General features: G+C 41.2%; 1 protein-coding gene across 19 annotated transcripts in view; it reads right to left on the reverse strand.

Annotated features, from left to right (window-relative positions):
• Positions 1–19,964, reverse strand: part of rims1b (regulating synaptic membrane exocytosis 1b) — a 74,687-nt gene that overhangs the window by 13,968 nt on the left and 40,755 nt on the right. For 6 of the 19 annotated variants that reach the window (XM_051384787.1, XM_051384794.1, XM_051384786.1 and 3 more), the window contains 19 exons: positions 15,412–15,452; positions 15,030–15,140; positions 14,681–14,780; positions 13,619–13,742; positions 13,082–13,128; positions 12,803–12,918; positions 12,594–12,724; positions 12,164–12,335; positions 11,169–11,322; positions 10,882–10,938; positions 8,626–8,779; positions 8,116–8,232; positions 7,439–7,501; positions 6,871–6,948; positions 4,195–4,314; positions 3,328–3,417; positions 2,312–2,389; positions 1,700–1,765; positions 248–361 (listed from right to left, as the gene is read on the reverse strand). In XM_051384787.1, coding sequence (XP_051240747.1) covers positions 248–361; positions 1,700–1,765; positions 2,312–2,389; positions 3,328–3,417; positions 4,195–4,314; positions 6,871–6,948; positions 7,439–7,501; positions 8,116–8,232; positions 8,626–8,779; positions 10,882–10,938; positions 11,169–11,322; positions 12,164–12,335; positions 12,594–12,724; positions 12,803–12,918; positions 13,082–13,128; positions 13,619–13,742; positions 14,681–14,780; positions 15,030–15,140; positions 15,412–15,452 — 1,933 coding nt within the window. The remainder of the gene's footprint in view (positions 1–247; positions 362–1,699; positions 1,766–2,311; positions 2,390–3,327; positions 3,418–4,194; positions 4,315–6,870; positions 6,949–7,438; positions 7,502–8,115; positions 8,233–8,625; positions 8,780–10,881; positions 10,939–11,168; positions 11,323–12,163; positions 12,336–12,593; positions 12,725–12,802; positions 12,919–13,081; positions 13,129–13,618; positions 13,743–14,680; positions 14,781–15,029; positions 15,141–15,411; positions 15,453–19,964) is intronic. The other 13 variants (XM_051384788.1, XM_051384789.1, XM_051384790.1 and 10 more) reach the window with 13 other exon arrangements.

The following is a 19,964-nucleotide window of genomic DNA, read 5'->3' on the forward strand; positions in this document are numbered from 1 at the left end:
ACATTTATACAGTAAACTTTACTATCCACAGCTTCTTACCTGATGGTAGCCCAATTTACACAAACTACATAAACCACTATTACATGGATATCTAAACTCTTGGGATTGAGCTATAATGTTATTTTGACTTCTTGTGACATAACATTTACATGTGGCACATGTGCATACAGTATTACCACACTCGGTGAAACAGAGAGGAAGTCAGCACACAGGGGAGTAGAGGCATAGTGCTGGCAGTAGCATGCACCTGTCTAGCCGTGGCGAGTTTGGGCAGGACCCAGCCAGGGTTGTCTGGCCAAAGGGCCTCAACGGGCCCCCTCTCCCCCTACTGCCCCTCAGGATAGAGGTGGGCTGGATACGACTGCCATCAGCAAATAAAAAGAAATGAAAATACAAAACCTTATAAATGCAGAAAAATTAAAACAAATGAAAACAATAAAACATATGTAACTTATGGCGAGGCTCTGTGTGAAATGCTGGTCCATAATGAAAATAGTGCGTAGGCAGTGTACACCGGGCGCTAAATAATCATTACTCAAATACAGCTGGTGCACTCTAGACCAATATACAAGGAAATATTTTCTTAATTTTCTAAGTGCATTGGCTAAGCTGTGATAAATACAGTAGTTATATTTTCTTAAGTAAAATAGTACTATGCTATAGTATACTGTAGGTCAGGAGTTTTTCAAAGTGTGAGGCAGGCATCCCCAGGGGGTCTCAGTTTCAAGGGAGGCTCAGCGAATGGAAGTGAACAAATATTACATTAGTTATCTAAAGGAGATCACATAGAATAGCCTAAGTGTGTGATCTGGTTAAAGAGATGCAGCAGTTTTGGGGAATTGTACTGTTTATCCCACTTCACCAGTCAGAAATTAATAAATGCCTTAAGAAAGACCTTCCTTTATGTATTTGGTGTAGTCTAAAGTCATATTAAACAGCCATGTAAGGCTAATGTCTATGGGATCCAATAACATAATCATGATCACATAGGTATCTATCAAGTGAGAGTAACTAAGCAAATAAACTAAAGAGGAATGAGGGGGCACCTTTTTCCATGCTTTGTCTGGGGGGGGGGGGTCACAGTCTTTTAAAACCCCTGCTATAGGTGATCTACCAACCAGCACCTCTAAAGCTCACCAGTTAACATGTTATACCTCGTTTCTTATGGGGGCTATGTGTTCCTGCACTTGGCCCAAAACCAGCACCCATAAAACCAGAAATGAACACCATAATGTGTTAATCAGATTTTTACCTTTGGAAAAAGCGGACTAGCTGTCTCTAGGGATCATGCTAAGCTAACCTGCAAGCTGTAGCTTAGAGTTTTTGAAGTTAATGCAGTTTAATTCCAATCATATAAACCAGCCATCACAACAGTTAAGCACCTAGAAACCCACACAGTGTCAGCAAACTTCCATTAATATGGAAAAAAACAGTCTTCTTAAGAGTAAAAATCAAATCAGCTAAAGTGTTTCTGCATGGTGTGACGAGTGTTAGGGTTTTTTTGATTGTCAGCTAACATTAAAGGCTACGTACTGCGTGAGCCACGACTTAAAAGAAAAATCAACATTGCAGCTTTGACAACCAGTCACAGACGGTATCTTCCCTCTCGAGGACAAGAGAAGAAATAACAGTAATGAGAGGAGAATAAATAAGGTGAGTGAGTGAATGAATGAATGAATGAATGAATGAATGATCTTACCTGTCCCCCTCCAGGCTTTTTTTGCTGCCCCTTTGACAGTTTGGACTTGATGAATTGCTACACTGCCTGTTTTCAGCAAACAGCAACCACACAGAGAGAGAGAGAGAGAGAGAGAGAGAGAGAGAGAGAGAGAGAGAGAGAGGAGAGAAAGGAAGAAAAACAAACACGATATGGAGAATGATGACCCACAGAATGGCAAAACTGAATACTGACTGATGTGTTGGATATACTGTAAAAGGCTCAAAACTGAGACTTTGGTTTTTGAGGTTTGTAAAAGCAATATAGCTGAGAATTGCACATTCCGTGAACTTTTTTTCCCCACCAGCAACATTGTTACAGAAGAGAAAGCGCTTTCAAGCCAGAGAAGTGAGGAGATTCAAACAAGCGCTCAGCAGAAAGAGCAGGTGCAGCAGAATAAAAGAGGGATTACACAGTCTTAGACCACAAATATTAACAGGGAAAGGGAAAGAAACGGTGCTGATCACAAGATCTGTGCAGCGCTATCATCTACAGCTCTACAGGAGAGGCTTTGAAGTTACAAGCAGGGCAAGCAGAGCCGTAGCGTGGTGTTTTAAGAGGTGAGGACAGCAGGAGGGGGCAGGCCCGGTATACCTGTCTTCCTCAGGGGCCACGTGTTCTACTAAGATCCTGGGGCTTGGGGGAGTCTTGCGGGGCAAAGAGTTGGAGCACCTAGAGGGGCGGAAGGGTGGGAGCAGGAGCATCCCAAGGCAGGAACACCAGGAGAGTTTGTTAGTGAGTAAAGGAACAGTCAAGGCCTTGAAAGTGTAAAAGTTTTTTTTAAATATTACATCAGTCAAAAGATTCCCCCTGCCTCGACTTATCGTACATTTCAAATCATGTTGGAAATCTAAGAATTACCAGTAGCAGCGTCCCAGGGTTCGAATTCGACCTGTGGCCCTTTGCTGCGTGTCATCCCCTCTCTCTCTACCCCCCCGGTCCTGTCTATCTTCAGCTATCACTATCATAAAAGCAATAAAAGCCCCCCAAAAATGTGTGGTTTCTGTTACGTTTGGACCAAGCCAGGCTAGCCGTTTCGCTCTGTTTCCTGTCTCTGTGCTAAGCTAAGTCTACAGAATGTTGGCTGTAGCTTGATGTTCACTGTACAAACATGAGAATGGTATCGATCTTCTGATTTAACTCTCAGGAAAACAATTGATAAGTGAAAACTGCACTCCGCTAACCGTTCAGGGATTCACACGAATATGTTGGCTCCATAACCTTGTCTCTCAGTATTTAGAGCACCTCTGCTCTGTGCTGAACACTACTGACTTGTTTTCTGTCTTAAAGATATTTCAAAGATTCCAAATTCCTACACCAGGTAGTTTTTTTTTTTTTTTTTTAATGAAAGTGTGCAATGGTAAATTCATTCATGTATGAAAGGGACACATGACATGAACTGGAGTGAAGACATGCAGCATCCTAAACCCAAAATGTTGGATGATTGAAACGTGCAGTCTAGAAAAACTGATTTGAAAGCTGTCACTGAAGACCATTTCAGCAGTCTTTGATCATTATTTCTGTATTCATCTTTTAAATAAAATAAAAGAATCTTGTGCAAATTAAATTCACTCGATTCATGATCTGCAATCAAAATCTTCTTTTTATACCTGTCTCTGTCAGGGGAGTGAAAGTTGGTGTCTGGTCTCAGACAAGTGGTGCTGGCACTCCTCACTCTGTCCAACGATGTCTGCAGGTCGCTGCACCGCCACAACATGGCAGCAGAGAGAGACAGAAAGGAGAGAAAGAAACAGAGATGGAGACAAGGTGTACAAGGACAGAGGATGCAAGCAGAGGTGTCAGGGAGAAGAGGTTGTGAATAATGCAAGAGAACAAAAGGCCGATGAGTAGGAGGCAGACAAAAGAAAACAGAGAAAGTGAGAAAAAGGAAGATAATGTGAAGTAAAGTTAAGAAAAAGGGAGCAGAAAGGAGGTAGAGGTAAGGAGGGAGAGACAAAGAGAGAATAAGGAAGGCCATCAGACAGTGTAGTAACATGTAATGGCTCTGGTGCTGTATCTCCATTTATCATAGCCAGTCATTCCTCGCGGCCATACACTGTGAGACCACTCAGATGGAAGGTTGGTGAGTTGCCATGGGAACCAGGTCTAAGTGGGAGAGGGGACTGCTGGTTAAGTGTGTGAGGGGGTGAATGAGTGAGGAGGAGAGGAGCAGCCAGCATCGCTCTGCGCTGCATACGCTCACAGCTGCATGTTTGTCACGTCATGCAGCTCTGTGGCAACAGTTAGTTTCAACAGATGGTTGGCTCCCTGCCATCGCATGACATTGCACATAATGTTTTCAGGCCAAACGCTTCACATGGACGGCAACAAGGGCTTAGGAGTTTGTTTAATGCTCTGCCAGTATGTGCTTTAAGCCTCTGCTATACGTTGTCAGACAAAAAAAAGGGAGAAAGACGAGGTTGTGGGCAGAGGAAGGACGAGGGAAGAGATGGTGCGTGAAGCGGGCATGTTCTTACCTAACAGTGACCTCATCAGTGAACCTGAGCACACGGTGTGTAAGGATGCTACGAGGCATGGTGCTGCCCCCTTCGTGCCTGTGGGGCGGCTTGCTCTTTAGGCATGCGGGGAGGGTGGAGCTGTGCGCCAGAGCCCCGCCCACGAGAGGCGGGGGGAAAGACCCGCGTGCAAAGGAAGGCAAAGGAAAACAAAAATGACACATGCAAGTGGCAGAAATGAGCAGAGAGAAAATATGTGGGGGCGGGGGGGAGAAAACACAAACTAAGCAGGCTTCTTGCAAATGAGCAGAAGACATTCACACTATCACACTATGGAGCAACATAAAATATGGTTTCCCTCTAAGCATCTCTCTACACAGTTTACGCTATAGCTTCGTAGAAAGGGAGGATTCTCAAAAAAGATGAGATTGGATAGCCTTAGATTAGAAGTGTGCCTGCTGCTGCGTGATGCCGGTGATCACTGGAAACACCACGCGCAGCATATTACTACATGAACACATGAGATGACCTGCATCCTGTCTGGGACCTCAGAGTGAGGAATTTATGACGTAAGAGTGTAGTGACAGTTACTCTTGTGCTCCCTGTGGATGGACCCCACACACATATATGGGGAGATTACATGTAATGGTGATTATATAACACAATCTACAGATCTAAAGCCGTGGAGGCAGCACGTGGCGAGGCTACAGTAGATCTATAAAACGTATAAAAGTGCCATTAAGAGGATTAGAGCAGAACAGAGAAATGGAGGAAATTGCTTATACAGGAGGGCTGTGTGTCCGGTGGTTATGTGGCCAGGAATGAGGCTTTACAGTAAATGTGACTGATGATTATGTGTAGAGAAAGTATGCCATGTATGTCCCAATATGCACTGTTATGATCTGGTACAATGACAATTATAATGCCAGGATCAACATCTAATAAGTACGTTCAAGGAGTATACTGGTGGTTTTGCACGTTTTAGCCTGTTAACTGCAAACTCACATATTCTTTACATTATGCTGAACATTTCCAGACCATTCAATAAGTTTTGGACTGATTTCCTGGCAGTCATTACTACGAGGTACTCCAGCAAATTAGTGTTGTGTTTCCCGAAAGTAATTTGTCAAGATATCAGGCATAGACCATATAGAAAACTCAATAACGGATGGAGACAGATTAAAAAGGAGAATAGTTTTGGATATATACTGCATATTGAAAGCTACACAATACCATGGTTTGAATGGGAAACTTGACTTTTCTCGTTTTCTTTAACTGTATTATCTTGTTTTTTGTTTTTTAGGCATCTGAGTCCTTTGAAAACATCATGTGCCTTCTTGCCTGAATGTACTGAAAAAGGAAATATTATATATAATATATATGAATTCCTCTGCACAGGTGGCCTGTCATGTGACTTTATCTGTCCACTCTAATCATGTGACTACTTACATCTGATCATCTGACTACTGCCAACATGTGTAAGAAAGGCAGCCATTTTGTATTTGCCTGGATGAAGGATGTCTGAAATGCACTTGCATGTTTTTAAACTGTAAAATATAGTAAATATTTGTGCAATATTAAAGGCTTTTTGTGACTTCCACTATCCTCTGAATGCCTCGGATTTCTCTATCTCCATAAAATAGTTTAAGACACATTTTGAAAATAATTGTTAAAATAGGTGCAGCAGAGGCCAAGATATCTTAAACTTTAGTCCCTACTGTGTGTCTAACTCCAAAAGCCTAGATCCTACGTTTCCCATAATGCTACTAGCATAATAATGCTAATGCTACTAGTTCTATTAACCCAGTTACCCAGGCTTTCTGTTCCAAATGCATAATGTGTAGTCCCCAAGCCCAAGCCAAGACACAGGAGACATTATAATGTACTTTACAAGCTGTGTGGTAGTCCCCATGTTTAGTAAATTGACGCTGACATTCTAGAAGCTCTGTGAGGCAGAGTGGTGTTTTGAGCTAAATGCTAACAATGGCAATATTAGTATGCTGATGCTCTGCAGGTATAATATTTACTGTGTTCACCATCACCAGCATGCTAGCCTGCTAATTAACACTAAACACAAAGTAGAGCTGAGGCTGATGGGAATGTCATTAGTTTTGCAGGTATTTGGTTAAAACCAAAGTTGGATAAAGTGACATTTTTATACAGTTTCTATAATGTTTCCTCATTGTTGCATTCTAATAACACAATATTCCAGACTTGAGATTCCATAGTTGCTTATGGTTTAGCTTGCACGTTTGATTATCCGATAACAGCAAAATCCAGATGGCAGAGCTCCCTTTACTGAACCAGTTACTTCCTGTTCTCAGCTGTTACCTAGAAAGTAGAAAATCAGTCTAAAACCTCTGATATGCTTTGGAAAATGTTCAGAGGTGACATAAAGTATATGTGATTTGTAGTTATAGTATGTTCTACAACATGTAGAAGGATTGCATAGTACAGAGGGAAAAGCAACACATAGCATTTAGTTAGACAAAGCAGCACCATGACAAAGCAACTTGGCACACACTCCAACTGAAGCAAGCACAAGCAGCACAGTGGTCTGGGAGACAAACGGGCACTTATTGTGTTAAGAGAACACCGCCACAACTTAATGAACCACCAACTCCACAAATGAGTCTGGGAAAGTTGGACAGGCACAGAGAGGGTTACGCAAGACTGCCTTTCACGCTAAATGCTTACCTGTAAATGTCTTTATGGATACCGTTTACTAACAGGGGCATTTTGGGGGGAAGTGTGTTGTTGTATCTACCTACGCCCCTGGTTGTGTGAGTGGAGATCATGCAAGTAAAGCAAGACAAGGGAAAAAAATGGAAAAAATACACAACTGCTGTGAGTGAACACAAAATGCAAAAAAAGAAATTAATCAAAAGAGCTTTGCCTTCTTTGAGGTCAGTCAGTGAGCAGGTCTCTAATCCCCTCACACAGTGATCAGAGTGTTGTGTGTGTTTTTATGAGACAGTGATAGACAATAGTCAGACATGAATGTATGAGTGTGCTACAACTACTTGACCCTGATGTGACACTTTTGTCTTCATGCAGTTGCAAAAAAGACACACTCTAAAGTATCTACAGTCCATTCAAAATAATCAACGCGCTCTGTTTGCATTGAAAACATCAACATTAAGTGTGTTAAGATGGAGTTGTTAAAGTATAGTGAGGATGGAAATGATGATCAAATGGCATATTTTATTAAAATAAAGCTGAATGGTGGTTGTTGTCTTTGTCTTTTCTTTTTTTTTTTTTTTACCTGTTTGTGTGCAGGCACTCGGCACTCCCGCCCCGGATAGACCTGTGCATCTCCAGGACCTCACTGTCATTGCCATGACGATGGGTGAACAAATGAGAAACAACCCGAGAAAACACAACAGAAGAGGATGGCAACTCAGACAGGCAAAGTGAATTTATGAATGAGAGAAACCAGGAAATCATAATTCTGAGGTTTCAATTAAGTCTGCATCAGCAGTACAGAATGATAATAACAAACTTAGTATGTCGCAATGACTAGTTTCACACTGTTAGTAGTATTAGTAGAAATTCCCTATCACATTACACAAAACAAGATTCAACATGAATTAAAGTAAAATAAATAATAAATATTAGCAAGTCAAGGCTCCATAAGCACATTTTGGAACTGATGAAGACCAGAGCTGCTGTCAAATCATTGCTGAATGAGCCACTAGGGGCACTGATCCAATGTGTGTGTGTGTGTGTGTGAATCTTGTTTTTTTCACATATTTCTTTAGGCCTATATATTATATTATGTATGTTATATACATAGTTTTACTTTTCAAAATAAAGTATTTTAAGTAAAAAAATCTAAACATCAACAAATTTTTACTTAAAAAGTAAAAAGCCAACTAAAACACACTGTCATAACCCACCCCACACCTGTGATGATGCCCACAGATCCCAGTAACAGGTTACCTGTCCTCAGAGTACTCGTAGTCCGAGTCACCGGAGCGTTGGTGCTCCAAGTGGGAGTCATGGTAGCGTGAGGGGGAGTGGGAGTGGTGGCGGTTCTGGTGGATCTCATCCAGACTCCTGAGATGTATGATAAGAATTTTAGTTCATAAGTCTGAGGATTCAAAATGTCCATGATACTTTTTACAATACGAACTGCATTTTTTTCCACTCTTCATTCTTCAATGCAAGTGATTTGGCCATATAGTAGTGTCATTAAAAGCCTTAATACAGTAAATACATAATAACAAGCAGCATTGAGTCCCTGGTACATATACAGTAGAGTCAGACCACACAATAATCTTATTAAAAAGCAAAAATGTCACTTGTTTTGAACATAATCTGGTATATATAATGTATATATATAGTGTATATATATTGACACATTGATGGTTGATGCTGGACTACTGTCACCACAGTCAACACACACTCCACTGACAGTTCACCAGGTGATTTCTGGCAGGTGATGCTGACCTTTGCATGGGCACGTGTGCGGGCCGTGACCGAGCCCTGCAGGAGTCCTCTCTGTGAGGAGACACTGAGCGGGAGCGGTGCTGGACGGGCCGCTGCTGCTCAGGCACAGCCAACGTACTGCCTCGCTCTCTCTCCCTGGAGTTACGCTCTGCACCTACACACACACACACACACACACACACACACAGAGATCCAGCACGCATACACCCACACACAAGGGAGAAAAAAAGCAGAACTCCCACATACACACACATTCATACAAATATGAATACAATGCACACACACACACCAGAATAGACAGACACACACACACACACACACACACACACACACACACACACACACACACACACACACACACACACACACACACATACAGGCATTAGTTGTGTGTCCTCTGATAGGGATGCACCAGTCGTCAGTGTTGTGCTACTGACTACCACTACAGATGCCATTCTCTTACAGACTGTAGAACATCACATCAGGATGTTTTACAGACAAATGACCAGCTAGCAAACAGGTTAGCTGGTCATGTGAGCTAGCCTGAGTGGCTGACTGTTTCTGCAGTGTTTCTGTCAGACCTGAGATCAGTGAGATTTGCATCTCTCCGTTCTTTTTTTTCCTAACTTGCATGGAGTGCCAAACACGACGAGAGATCAGACTTTTAACTCCAATGACTACATCTACAATATATAGGTTATATACTGTATAATCCAACAATACAGATAATACAACAAATGCATGAGCTCAATAATTACAGAACCTGTATTAGCTTAATTGTAGTTCCAAAGTAGAGGGAATTATTTTGGGCGTTCAGGTTTTCAGAAGTAAACTGTTCATTTTCTGCACACAGTTAGGTCAGGTGACACATGAAAGTCTCCTGGTTTTAATCGTCATTACAAAAGATGTGAAACATTGATCAGGAAAATCTGTGTTCTAAAGAAAACTACAACTCCCAAGATGCAGTTTAAGAAACATCCATTCCCCAATCTTGAAATCCTTTAAATTACAAGAAGCAGAAGATAGTGTATGCTTTTTGGAAAACTGGCAATACAGTCTGCCGCTTAAATTAACCCCTCTTTTGGATTCTGGGTCATCTATCTCTTTTTTGTTCTGCAACTGTAAAGAAACATTTAGATTTTGCTACAGCTCTGATTTGCATCTCTGACAGGCTTCTTCACCATAGCAACTGTGGGTATTGCAGTATGTATTTAGAGCTGTTTGCTATGACAAACAAAAAAAACCAATGACTTCTCAGAAAGGAAAATTACATAAATTAAAGTGATAGCCAGAGCTTGCTGTAAAGTACATCACATCATTATGTGTCTGTAGTGAGGAACATTAAAGATATCATTAAAAAAAACAGGAACCAACAGGTATTTATCCGTCTAAAGGATGAGATGTATTACATTTATATTATAAAATATATAAAATAGTGCTGATGCATAAATGTGTCCGGAGAATGTAAAAATGTACATTGTTTGTGCAAAAGATCCCAATCTGAGCTCAGTGTTTGCATGAGAATAAAAACAGGCATGGTGGCGTTCCAATAAGTCGGAGATTGTGTACACGTTCTAACACTTATTAAACTTCCCAATGTGGCACACCATACCCATCTGGCAATTTGAAACACCAAAATGAACCACAAAAAGCTGTGAATATTTAAACCAGGTCTGCATTCATCTGACAGGAAATGAAGCCACAGCAGAAACAGTCAAACAACAAAGCAGTTGTAGTGATTCTACTGACCAAAATAACACAAATTCAGCTTCTACTGCACATGTTCAGTGTCCTTTCAGTGAAGTGAGCAACTTCTGGGCAGGACTAGAAGCATGCAGGAGAATGGCAGTGAACAACTGTAGCTCTACAGTCTAACATGCACTCAGTGCTTCAGTGTATCTACGGCCCAGCAGAAGAGGAGAAACTGTCCACTGCAGCCTCAGTGAAGGAGTACAGTACGCTGCTAAACTGCAGCACCAAGAAGGCTGTACACCACAACACTGCAATTCAAAACCTGCAGTCCAGTAGCAGTATGATGAATTGCAAAAGTCTTTGGAGTGTTTCCTTTTGCTGATACAGCAAAGATTAATTACTTTAATTTGGGTGCAGTTTGTTCTAAAACATACAGTGGAGCCAAAAGGAGGCTGGAAGGTTTGGGAGAAAGATGGAGGATGCAAAGAAGACGCTCTCTCACCCAGTGCTGGACGCCTACAGGCTAACACAAGAAAAGGCTCAGTAACCATGCCCCCCACCCACCTTTAGTCACTACCATCAAACCATCATCAAACTCTGTATCAATGATGCGCTGAGACCCTGCACACGTACACAACACACACACACACACATAGGAGAGGGTAAGGTTGAGAGGTTCTGTTGTCAGTCTCCCACACTGAGAGACACAAAAGAGAAAGCTCAGAAAAAGGAAAGGTTAGCAACCACACACTCACACACACTGTAGGCTCACAAAACAGGGATTGAATCATACACACACACATATTTGTAAACACATAGTCTGTAAAAATACCGTATATAACCAGACATACTCTGTAGTTTCTTGCTGGGGCTGTCTCCGTGGACATGTCTGCGTGGAAGGTACGGGGAGGGCTGGGGCAGAGGTATGGAGGACACGTCATGTGTCTGGAGTTTATACCAGTGAGGAATGTCGTCCAGCAGAGCCGTCTCCAGCTCTATCAGGATCTGAGAGAGGACAGAGAGAGACGGGTGGAAGAGGTGAGCAAAAGAGAAACACATCCACTGAGGATCCAGGTGTTTGGGCTGTTGAGACTCTGTGGAACCTCTTTAATGCAGGAGACCTTTAACCTTAAACCTTTAAACCTTTTTGGTTTGTTTCTTCTTAATATAAGGAGGTGCCAACCTGAAACTGCTCATCACAAGTCACAAATGATGAGTTGTGTGAAGTTCAACCAATAAGTGATTTGTATGTTTTCATTAGTGTATATTCACCTTAAGAAAAGAATTGTCAGAGTTTTCACCTATTTCACCACTACAGTTTCTCCTACACGCTTGGAATGCTGAGCTGTATTCATTAAACCGTTAAATGAAATATTGTTGTGGCGTGGTCCTTGCCACTGAAATTCTAGTCAATACACCCCAGGTTTATAACTGTGTCAAATGCATTGGGAACTGGCTAGAAAAGCAGGAAATAGTGTAGAAAATAATCTGGAATTTTCTATTTGACGTAATGGTGCAGTCAGAAAAAACCTGACCTAGAGGTTTAAGATGCTGATCATGTAATTGTAACAAAAAACGTGATATTGCTGTCAATGTACGTACTGTAAGTGTCACTAAGAAAAAAAGCTATGTTGATACAGAACATAGTATATATAATGTTTCAGATAACATTACAGTACATCCCTGTATACTCTCCCATAAATATCTCCCAAATAGCAGCAGTATATATATATATATATATATATATATATATATATATTTACAGGTAATTTAGCAGCAAATGCTCAATCTGCATATTGGACCATACAGTATAAAAATGGTATATGGATATATATGTGTCACCCACCTCTCCCAGGAATTCACTCTCCTCCTCCTGGACTCTGGGCTGGTCCCACACTGTGATCTCTAGCATGCGTTCTCTAAAGTCCCGCCGGTGAACGTGGGAATATAGGAAGGTCTGGTTCCACTTGGGCTCAGCGCTCTTCTTCACTGTTTTAGTCCGCCGTTTACTCTTATCACTAGGACAAAGGCGTGGACGCACAGAGTTAACGTTATAAGGGGAAAGACACAAACACTATTCCTTTAAAATAACAAGGGTGGACAATGGCAAATTGATGGGATTAAATGAGTTGAAATTCTTCTATAATGGAGCAGAAGTTCCTTTGATTATGTTCCTTAGTGCTGGTGTGATGCTCTTTTGGGATGCAGGTAGCTACGGATGGACTGTTTGTGAGATAGACCCACATAAGGAAAAAAAATGGACATAATGACTGTACCTCCTATCAGGCAGGAAGTACATCTTGACGTAGGGGTTCCGCGGTCGTCCGTCTGGTCGGGGTGGCAGGTCTATGGCTTGAAGGACGTTGACGATCAACTGATGGCCCACTTTGTCGTAGCACAGCTTCACCTGTAAAAGTGTGTGAAGAGAGTTAGTCTCTCTCCATATGTATAACCATATATATACCTCTATCTTTCAGATACTCACAGAGAGCTGTCCAGGCAGTACCAGAGGAAGGTCTCGGAGGGCCCCGGGGCTGGTAGGGGACATCACTGATATAGAGGGACGCTCCATCTTTTGTGACTCAAAGGAACTGGAGCCTGCTGTTGAAGAGGACAACAGTTGTTAGAGCCAAAAGCACAATCGACTCCAAAATGTGGAATTAGAGCGCTGATGTGTAAAGAGTGTAGTTCTCTCCAGCAGCTACTCACATAAGCAGTAAACAGTAGTAATAACATATATAAAGCTGCTCATATAAACACTTACTTGATTCTAGAGGAGGGTGGGATGACTCTGGGATTCTTGGGATGTCTCTGTAAAACGTGAAACAGAGTCAGTGAACTCTTCAACTCTAGATGTGCAGAATATACATCAAGATACTTGCAATGTAAAGACACAGTCAGGACGTTAGTGTACATTCATCTTTCAAAAAATGAATGAGTAAAAGACTGAACCAACAGTTGCATGGCAGTAGAAGAGCAAGCAGTCAATCGAATACATATTTACATATTAAACATGGTGGGTAGAAAAGGAGAGAAGGATAGCTGGAAAAAAGGGGATTTTTCTCTTGGATCTCAGGATTTCAGGGAAGGCACGAGGGGAAGGGGCTCCACCCATTAAAGCAACACTACTTACTGATATGCTCTATACACTTTTCTCAAGAAGTTTTTGGACATAATTCGGTGGATAGAGCTTTTAGATAGAGGAAGAACACATATCAAAAGTGTCTGTCAGAAAAGAAAATAATGCCATCACTCAAGTACTTAAATGATCATTCTTGCATATTAATAATGTTAATCTTACCCAATAGGTCTTGAAACAACTATTTCCACTTGAGGTTCAGCCTTGGATTCAAGGATAATGTTGTACACTTCTTTCTTAGTTGCTCCCGGCAACGACTTCCCATTCCACTGCAGCACCTCGTCACCTGCAACCAAGATGGCCGACACACACAATGAATCCAGCCTGAGGCTTATCTTGCAATACATTTGACTATAAAAAGCCAGTTTCTAACAGAATTGTACAAGTTTTTTGAGAGGATAAAACTGTTTTTGGACATATTTGTGGTTAATAGCTTCTAAGCTTGAGTGGGTGTTTCTATTAGCAACAGTTGACTAACATCTGGAAGCTGATGTTGCTATCAGCGGTGCACTACTGTCTGGGAATGTCGTACTGTTTTTAGCCTACAAACGTTGATACTAGGTGCTTTTCCCCTTTTGCCCACGTAGTGTTGCTATCAACTGACTGCAATTTAAGCTATCTCGCCTTTATAACATTCAACATTTGTAAGAACCCGTCAAGTTTAGTTTGTATTTCACTCGGAAAGAGGAAGCTAGCAAGCTAGGTTAAATAGCTTTGCTGGGAAAGTGGAATCTAGTTAACCAAGCTAACTTATGTTAGCGCTTTTTCTTTGGGTTTGTATTATTTCAACACCTGCTGAGTCATCTGCAGATCCTGCATACATCCCACATTATTATACAAGGATGGGGTGTCTAGCTAACGTTAGCTTTCTCTCTTTCACTGGCCTCGATGTCAAAACTCACAGCAACAGGTAGTTCTGTAGCCTCACCTCTCCGTACGTTACCACATGATTTAATCATGACATGAAGTAACGTAGGGACTAAACAATGGCTGACAATATTGGTCCACAGCTGGTGGACTACCTGTGCGTCTGTTGGAAATTAACCCCTGAGTGTCCGCCCACAAAGATATTGCCCCAATCAAAGACAAAGATTGAAGATATACATACCAAAACACATTTCTTTGACTTTACAGATCTGACTCTTGATTAAGCCATTATCAACCAAGCAAAGATAAAAGTACAGCAGCTCCTGTATAGAAACAGTGTGTTCAACCGATTCGCACCTGCTCGTAGGTGTCCCACGACATCTGCCAGGCTGCCTTTCTTGACTTTGGTGATAAAGGCCCCAAGTCTCCCTGTCTCTGTCATCTTCCCTCCTACCACCTGCACACAAAGGGGAGGAAAGGAGGATAGGAACAAAGCTTCATGTTGGCAGACTCAGAGCCATTTCTTGTTCCTGTTTTACTATTCTACATACCTATGACATGGAATACTCTTCGCCTTTCAATGTTTGCTACACCACAGTTTTCACAGGAATTACAAAACATGTTTATTTCCAGTTTGAACTCATATCAACCAGAGCTAAAACACTAACAAATGACCATGTTTGAATGAGAGGGATGCCCTGCTTACTTTTAGGCCGAGGAGGGAGCCAGCCTCACGGGGTATGGCCGACCTCTTGCTTAGAGTGATGCGTCCGATTAGGTGGTCACCCTCCTTGGACGGTTGCCATGTAACTGGATGCTGCAGGAAAAGCATTGTGAAGGAAAAGGAGAGAACAGTGGTAAGGTTGTGTTAATGTTGCTGAGTAGGATCAATAAACAAATGAAATAAAAGTTCTCAGTTCTTTATACTTAATTGTATGTAAACATTGTTGTAATAATTCTATTTGTGTAAATAAACTTTGTGTGTGTGTTTGCATGTGAGTGCATGTACATGTATGTGAGATATTGTAAGTATTTATGGCAGAGGGAGCACACTAACACTGACTCTGTCATGTTTTGCTGAAACTTACGTGCCACACTGTAGGATCTAGAGAATGACAGTCCCAGTCACCTGCACCGAGAAAGAGAAACAGGGGGAAGTTAGATGTCCACTGCCAGTACCCAGCAGAAATGTATCTTTTATGTACAGTAAATATATCATACTCTATGGTTTCAATTCCAAGAATAAAAGACTGAGAAAAAAAGGTCTGTTTCAAATAAAAATAAACATTTTGAAGCATTGCTCAGAGCATCTCGTCATTTTCAGGTAAGACCTCTTATAATATATCTTCCCATCCTTATCATACATTCAGGTATACTCCTTTTGGCAGGAACCACATATGGGCCATCCACACCTGGACAAAGCCCTTTGTCTACTTAATGGTCAGGGCTGGTTGGTATGTCAGCGGTGGAGAAACTTGGATATCTCCACAAACTAAAATACTTAGTAATACCTCAAATGTGTACCAGGGATGGGCATGACTACTCATTTGGACGTTTGTACTTGTTTAGCGCATTGAGTACACACATTTTGATCTGTGCATGCACAGCCTTTCAGTCACAGATCACTCATCAGCTGAATGAAATTAACTGTTTATTTATAGCCTATGGGCCAAGGTGGCTGCAGTTGAAAAACTGTTGAAATCCCCTGACTTTCCTTGTTTGGAATATTCCTCCTGAAATGCTATGCTCTTTTGGAAATTTAATGTTAAATAGAAGGAAAAAGAACCAAAAAAATAATGGTTAAAACGGTAAATAAAACGGTAAATAACAGTTATTACAGGACCACAGCTAACAAAACTTCATTCATAATCAAATTGATTCACTATGCTCCAAGTTGGCCTGTCCAAAACTCCTGCCAGGACCTGGTCAGGGACAGAGACACCAGTGACTGAGTATCCCAGCTCTCATTAACACTGACAGATGGTCGGCTCGAGTAGAAGAACTAACTGGCCCGGCATCAGACCAGAGCACCCTGCGAGATTCATGGCCACTTTTCCACCCCAGGAATAAAACAACAGCAAGATGACATCAGATGTGGATTTAAAAGACTTTGAGGAACCGGAATTTCAAGGTAAGTGAAATCTTGGAGCCTGGCATTAGACAAGATGAATGAGCTTTTGGCACAAAAGAGCAGGAAGAGAGATAACAAAGCTGAAACTTTATGGAAAACAAATACACACCACATGCACCGCTGTGTGTCAAAGACATTTTTAGTGATACTCAGTGGGAATCAAATGGAAAATGACCACTTGACAGGTTGATAAAGATCAGAAAAAACAAGAAGTCTGAGTAGACATGACTCCAGTGCTGCTAATCTGAAATCTTAAAGTCCACTGAGAATGCTTGAGAGGATAAATGCTGACTTCACAGTTTGAACTGCTGAGTAAGGGTATTCGGTTTTGGAGGATGAACACGGCGGGCAGATTATAAAATCTGGGCTGCTCCTCTAACTGATGCTACATCAAAGCATCAGCTCTTTGCAGGTATTAACGTAGTATTGTTCTTGATAAACAGTGTGTGTGTGTGTGTGTGTGTGTGTGTGTGTGTGTGCGTGTGTGCGTGTGTGTCATAGAGCCTGCCCTCCTCTTTCGCTTCATCTGCTATTTTACCAATTGCAGTCACTAAAATGAACAAGTGCATCAAAATCCCTCTATTGCCCAAGCTATATATTTAACACAATTAAGTTTGTTCAACAGGGGATCAACCTGAAAAGACCAGGGAGGATTAGTGGGTCCGCTCATAAATCGTCAGTACTATAAAAAACATTAGAATCTAGCTTATTTTACAGAGGAATGTAAGAGAAGTAAAGAAAAAAAGTTTATAAAAAGATATAAAATGAGCAGACATGTGCCTGCCAATATATATGCAATGTGTAGTGACTATGTCCTATACTTGTGCCGCTACTGGCTGCTAATTGGGCTAATTGTTTCCAATGTGTACTCAGTCTTTACCAATACTTTGCAAAGTAGGACTATTTACCACTTCCCGTAAGTAACACAAAAACAATAAAACAATAAACAGCAGCATAATCTGAGCACTGTTAAAAACTCTTTGCTCCTCTTCCCAAATTAACAACATGAATGACAGGAATTTAGGCCAGCCTCGGACTATACAACACAATACAACAACGCGCACCCTGTGGCTTGGAGGGACACAACACCAATCAATACATGGCTCCTACACAATGCATGTGCTAGACTTGCTTAAAATGTCCGAAGCCTGAGATGTCATGTCACCAAAACACACTATTGAACATGTGAAGGTTAGAAAAACTCAGAGTTGATGCTCCACAAGTCATAGACGGCATAGATGGCTTATGCCAGCAGATCTGAATGCTCTGTTCAGCAGATTTTGTGCCTTAAAAGCACATCTTATAGAAATCCAGGACCAGGCCTGAGACTGAATAAATTATGACCTTACCCTAACTAAGGAACATACTGCATGTGACAGTGAAACAAGGATCGGTACCATTGTCAAATGGTCTGCAGGACGCAGACTTAGGCCAGCTGACTGGTCAGGCAGGGGCCGAGAGCCTTTCTAGTTTCAGTATTTATTACCCAGGGATATCGTAGCCTCTCTGCTCTGCCACGGACATATTCTCTTGTCGCAGTACATTTTCCAGCCCATCACACTGGATGTCACCTCAGAGAGAGCTGGGTGAGGAGGATGTAGTAACCATGAACAGAAAGTAAAAGGTTCTTTTTTGAAAAACTTTTTCCTTGGGTTCAAGGATGATCATTACTGATAGAAAACACTTGACAACCACAACACAACACCTGGCAAATCCCAGCTTGTATACAAACCAGTAGGCCCACAGCACCACCATACCAGGTCCTATTCATGTACTGGTAAAACAGATGAATAAAGGAACCTAGCAGCCTTGGCTGCTATGACATGCATTAGATCACAAAGTATATCAAATGTATCCACAATCAAGTAATGTGTTTTGTATGTTGCATCATTTTTCTGTAATTTTTGGTTCTTAACTGTAACTGTGTGCCGTCAAGTTACCAAAAAGAAAGTACATTTATAGTGAAACTTATTTTTTGTTTGTTTGTGTTCACGGTGGAAATAAGAGCAAATACAACAGCGTCTCTTGTGTCATCATTTTAAGAGCATGCAACTCTACTAATAAAGTACTTGTACACTATTGTGCCATATAGTAGCAGTAGCCACCACACTATTTTTGTCATTTTGTGTATGTGAGAGAAAAAGAATTGCACTATTGGAGAAAACAAGGGTAACTCTTTCGTTAATGAGAGTAATTTGGCCTTACAGTCTGTGTATAAATATTGTTAGTGTTTTGGTCAGTACAGCGAGGTAGAAACCCTGCGTCATTTTGGATTTGACATGGCTTGTAACAACTTTATCGATCAGATTAGATTGTGTTTTTTGTTTTTGTTTTTCTGGTATAAGAATACAGCCTACCATTTTGTTAGATTGTATTGTACCTGAGACCTGAGAGTAGCACTGTTGTCATGTCAGCTGTAGTTATCTTAATCTCTATGTTAAGACCATGTAGGATGGTGCTGGATAAAGTACAAAAGAGAAAAAAAATCTAAATCATCATTCTAAATATCAGAATTTGGCATTAGAGTTAAAACAGTGTCTTTTGTTTTGACTTCACATTTGCACTCATGTTCTGCATTGTGGAAAAGAGAACTAATTCTCCAATAAGTAAACGGGCCATATAAAAATTAATCGGCAATTAAGAAATAATATCTTGACTCAATTTTCTCAACTGTGAAAGGAAATCTTTTTCCTCATCATTGCTAATGCTCTCTGCACCGACACATACAGTATGGTATAGTTCATAGTCATGCTCATTCTCTGGGGACTTGAAGTAATCATTGTAAATGCAGGGACATCTCATAGACCACACACACACACACACACACACACACACACACACACACACACACACACACACACACACACACACGCAATAGTGGCTAAAGTGCAGCACAGTGGGACGCAGTGTCATCCCTACAGCACACAGACTTCCCCTTCCATTTCCTCAGCACCATTATCACCTTGGTGTTCTTCTTGACACCGAGGAAGTAAACCAATTACACCCAATCACCCCCTGCTTCCATTTTACTTCAAACACAGAGCCAAAGCGGCTGTGTCATTAAAGGCTCAATCTGGGAGATACTCTCATATATCTGGTGGGATACAGTTTAATGGGCAAAAAGGGAAACCACAATGTACACACTGTTTACAATAATCCTGCTAAGAGGATTCTTGGAACATATAATCAACTGTTTATGCATGAAAATTACATAACTGCGTGCATCATGGCTGTTTTGTGATGAGCACTGAAAAAGAAAAATCATAGCTTTTTAATCTGAGCTGTGTCCATGCATAGCCTCACTGCTTGTGTTCTGCATTAAATCAATTTATTCTATAACTTTTTTACTTGACAAATATAGTTGACAGATTGTGTGAGTCTTCATTATGTTAGGTAATGTTATACCAATACGTTACTACGAGTTCAAAAAAATCAAACTGTAAATACAGTGCAGGGCTGTTTACTCCTAATGTAAGTACCTTATGATGATCACTAGTGGGAGTGGAGCCA

Source organism: Dicentrarchus labrax, unplaced genomic scaffold (genome assembly GCF_905237075.1).
Source record: "Dicentrarchus labrax unplaced genomic scaffold, dlabrax2021, whole genome shotgun sequence".
NCBI lineage: Eukaryota > Metazoa > Chordata > Actinopteri > Moronidae > Dicentrarchus > Dicentrarchus labrax.